The following is a 4,929-nucleotide window of genomic DNA, read 5'->3' on the forward strand; positions in this document are numbered from 1 at the left end:
TCAAGGAGATCAAGGGTTTAGTTTGTTTATATTTATAAGTAAGGCGATGAATATATTTTATTTTCAATTAATTTGTATGTTGCTAAAACAAAACAACAACAACAATAGTTGAGGAGAATCTGCCAGTATCTACAAAGACTGTGGACCATATATTTAAATCCCAGGTAATTAATTCTTCAACTGCTGCTAAGCTTTCTGATGTCTTGATCTCATTACCACTCTCTCATCAGTAGATGAGCTGGTTAATACCTACAACACCATCTTTGTATCTTAGATACTGTAGCGCCAATCAAAACTCAGACAGCGTCTTTTAAAAAAGCTCACCGTGGTTCAATGATACAACTCATACAATGAATTAGTGGGAATCTAATTTGCATGTTCATTACATCGCATGGACGGGCCATCTGGCTAAATACAGGAAGGCTCTGGCATTGGACAGATTATCATATTATTCTAATTCCAATCTCCAACTTACCATTCTTAGATAAGGGTCTAGAAAGAGTTGTTCAATTACAAAAATGTCTAACTTTTAATGGTATATTCAGTTTCAGTCTGGTTTTGGTGCTGCACACAGCACCGAGACGGCCCTTGTCAGAGTTGTGAATGATCTGCTGATAAGCTCTGACTCTGGCTTCTCATCAGTTTTAATTCTTGATCCGACACGGTAGGACCAAGGTTTTAGAATTTTTCAAAGACTCTCAAAGTAACGGAGATAGGTTAAAATTTTACCCAGTCAGAAGTTGTCTGTGGTGTTCCACAGGGCTCCATTCTAGGTGCCTTGTTGTTTTCATTATATATGCTACCATTAGATAACATTATCCACAGACACAGAGTGAACTTCCATTGCTATGCTGATGACACCCAGCAATATTCGTCCCTTAAGCCAGGAGTTTCTTGTAGAACTCCTAAATTAAAGAATGCTCTGCCTTCGTTTATCAGGTAAGCTGGGACCATTAGAGTTTTCAAACCAAGACTAAAAACACACTTTTATAAAATGGCTTTCTTATCTCAGTGGCTTTTAATATAACTTCAAAATTGCTGCTTTTGTATTATGTGTATACTGCTATTTAAATATTATTTAAATAGTCTGACTGTGGCAGTTGTATCTGTGACATACTATACAAATGTACTGTTGTTTGTTCTTTTTTTCTGCTATGTACTGTACTGTGCTTTGCGATACTTTTGTATAAAAAGCGCTATATAAATGCAATAAATAAATAACAGTATTTGTTAATAATATCAGTAATAAAGTAATAGTATCCTGTTCTCTCATGTGTCTCCTGACTTGACTATCATTACTAATAATAGCAATAACAACTATATATATTAGTAATAATGGTTATATCTGCAAGGGAGGGACCGCAAGTTTAATATCATTATATTATTATTATCATAATAATAATAATAACAACAACAGTAAGAGTATGTATATTAAGTTATTATTCTCTCACGTGTCTCCTGGCTTCCCGATCCACAGCGGCAGGGTCATGGCTGATTGCTGCAATAGGGTCATCAGCACCCCCCGTCTCATCGTCTTCCGGGGGGGGTCAGCATCGCTATACAAGCCAGACATTTTCACAGCTAGGGGGAGAGCAAAATAAGAGAGGGCTCAGCATCGTTATACAGTAGTAGCAATATCGTGGGTCTGTAGATCGTTGTCGACCCCAGCAGACCTCTCTCGTCCTCACCACACACACACCCAAACACACACAAACCATAATCCTGCGCTCCTCCAGCAATGATTTGATCTCTGCGATCTTGTCCAGGGCTCTGCGCAGGATTCTGCAACATAGAGAGAGAGAGAGAGAGACCGAGATTCGCTGACACACTGGTTTGTTTATACCCTAATCCAAACAGAGAGACAGGCAGACACACAGACAGACCAACTGACCCGCACTCTGCCTCTGCGTCAGCCTTGGCAGTGGTGTACAGACCTCTCAGCTTCGTCCGGTAGTATGGAGAGACTGCAAGAGGGAGTGAGAGGAGGAGTGAGCAAGAGAAAGAGAGACACAGACACACAAAGAGAAACAGACTTGGAAGGTAGAGAGGGAAGGAGAGGTGGAGGAGAGAGAGGGATGGAGGTGTGTGCTCACTCTTTTTAAAGGATGGAGGAGAGGGAGATGTGTGCTCACTCTTGTTGAAGGATGGAGGGATGGAGGAGGAGGTGTGTACTCACTCTTGTTCTCGATGTCAGACTGGGCCCGGACTTGGGCGGCTTGAAACGGTGTGTTCTGGTATTGAACTGGTGAACTGGTATTTCATTTTTTTAATTGGTGCAGCACGTTGAAGAGACAGCCGAGACATTCTCTTGCGGCTAGGTTGAACTGGAGTAGCTGGGCTCTCAATAGCTGAAACACGACTTTCAGATCGAGGAGTCGATCTGAAAGTAAGCATACCAAACAAAGAAACGACAGGGGTTTATGGGCAGAGAGACCTATTTAAACTGGTCAAACTGGTAACGTATGAGATTGATGGGTGGAGTCTCCTCTCGGAAAGACAACAAGTTTCCAAGGATTAGGGTTAACTACCCTCAAATTGTACAGGTTCGCAGGCTACGTTGACACCCAGAGCCTTTCAATTAACCTTAGAGGATTTAAAAAAAAAAATCCCCTCTGTCAAGGTTTAATTTATTGAGACAAACAATTCATAAATGTGATTCAAAGCCAAGTCTGGTAAGGAGTTGACAGAGTATTTACGTAGTTAACAACCAGACCCCAGCTACAAAACTGATTTATTCACAAAGCCACAGCAATATAGGAAAACCTCTATTGAAATATTTGTGCAAAGAAAGCTAAAAAAAAGGGATGATGATAGAAAATGACAAGGTTTCAGAAATAACTATGTCACAATCATCTAAGACAGAATGTAAGTACAGGGCTTGTTTGTTAGATAAAATCTAAAGTACCATAAGGTTTCAAGGCCACCTTCTGTGTGTTCCTTGATTGTGTGATAACCAATGCCTTAATCCACTGCTTCCCAAACTTTTTTTGCTGCGCCCCGCCCCCCCCTCAGATATTATTACTTTTTGCCGCTCCCCCTTCCCCCCTTAGTAAACAGTACAATATTAAAATAAATATGATTTTTCTAAAATAACAAATTGTGAGATGGTGTGTAAAATGAAAGCAGGCGCCACACAGGCAGTAGCTTCTGGCTTGAATTTAGCATTTATTAGCACAGGAAAAATAAACAATTAAGGACCACACCAAAGCAAAACAAAATAACAAAATCTGTCAGTGCTAAATTCCAGTCAACCTCTCGCTGTCACTTACTCGCTCTCCCACTACCCTCATGCTTGCACTCCTATTGATCTCTTCACTTTAAACCACGCCCTCCATCCACTTTCACCAATGAATGCATGGCATTCGGACAATGTTATAATATATATATTTTGAAGATCAATACACTTTATTGCAATCACTATTTGTAATTGTATTCACTTATTCTCGTTCTTCATTCCACATTTAGATGAGAAAGGACATGGAGGATTTAAAAGCCCATTTAATTGTTTCACTGCCAAACCCTGTAAATTAAACTGATCATACTATTGTTATTAGTAGTATTGTTATTACAGTATATCTTTTATTTATATCACAGTCTGGTTTTACTAGTAGTAACACCCTTGGTGCTTAATCTACAACCACTGAAACACTTTTAAATCATCCAAGTCCTTAATTTCGTATTTGATAAAAGCAGAATAAAGAACAAGAAAACAAGGGTGCAACATTTTAATAACTGACTAGTCTATTAATGTTAATGCAATTACGAATAGCAATTGTAACATTTGTCCAGCATTTTTAAAAAAAAAAATTTTATAACGTTATAAAATAGTTATTTCATAAAATGTTGCACCCTCGTTGTTCGTTTTCTCCATGGAGCAAAACACATATAATAAACTAAAACTTTAGTCAAGTCCCCACCCACCCTATTTATAAAACTGCCTGTCTATCAAATGTATAGTATATTATATATATATATATTTCGTTTTTGTGGTGGGTGTACAAAAGGTAAAAAGGTTGACAGCAGTTGTATGACACATTGCCATGATTAGCCCCCAACTTTCAAACAAGGAGAGCTGGGCTGGACCATAGAATCGCTGAGTTACGATAGGTCTGAAACAACACAAACTATGTGGACGGGGATTGGTCAGATTCCACAGGTGGTTGGTCAGATTCAATATGATCCCTGCCTGGGTAGTTGATCAGTCAATCATCCTGGAGGCTGGCTCACCGAGTCTGCCACTTACCGCAGAGCTTTTACAATTATCAGAAAAAGTATTTTACAGTCAGGTATTAGCGCCCCATAGTTTGACAACCACTGCCTTAACCGATTATGTCTGTATATACAGGGTCGCTCTATCTATGTTGGGCTGCTGTTGTGGAAAAAAGTGAAGAAGATGGCTTACAGGGGTTTGGCAGTGCATACATACCAATAAGTGTTAATAATACATTTACCATATGCACTTCAATGAGCTACTTATGATAAGGAACATTATTTCCACAGTGATACTCAATAAATCTTGACGAATAGTCTTTCCATTTGGCAGTCAAATATATTGACTTACAGCACCCATGCTGTTGAACAGAAAGCTTAGTATAAAGGGTTGGAAAATAAATAGGATACGTAACTCACACTTTTGTCTGTCCCTCAGACAACAGATGTAACCTCTATCAGGTATTCTGTAATATATAAAAACTGCGTCTTCCTGTAGCTATTTTCATCATTAGAACTTTATATGTGACATAAGCTTAGTTGGGAGGTGCTTGCTTAACTAAGCACACATATTACAAAGGACAGTATAGTTTGTGGTCACATATCTCAATTTAAAATCCTTGTTGACTTGTCATATTGAATCAGTGCTGTTGTGGCCGATGTTCGTTCTACAGCATTTTGACAATGTTATGGCAAGTTTATGCAATTATGCAATCAAGT

The 4,929-nt window shown here is 38.9% G+C and overlaps 1 protein-coding gene across 1 annotated transcript; it reads right to left on the reverse strand.

Moving 5' to 3' along the window:
• Positions 1-1,400: 1,400 nt before the first annotated feature.
• LOC121308176 (SAGA-associated factor 29-like) lies at positions 1,401-2,171 on the reverse strand (the record flags this gene model as incomplete). The annotated part of the gene is made up of 4 exons (XM_041240451.1): positions 1,401-1,581; positions 1,712-1,782; positions 1,892-1,964; positions 2,094-2,171. Coding segments are annotated over 4 exons (356 nt in total), but the record flags the coding sequence as incomplete, so codon positions are not given.
• Positions 2,172-4,929: the final 2,758 nt, after the last annotated feature.

Source organism: Polyodon spathula, unplaced genomic scaffold (genome assembly GCF_017654505.1).
Source record: "Polyodon spathula isolate WHYD16114869_AA unplaced genomic scaffold, ASM1765450v1 scaffolds_509, whole genome shotgun sequence".
NCBI classification, from domain to species: Eukaryota; Metazoa; Chordata; class Actinopteri; order Acipenseriformes; family Polyodontidae; genus Polyodon; species Polyodon spathula.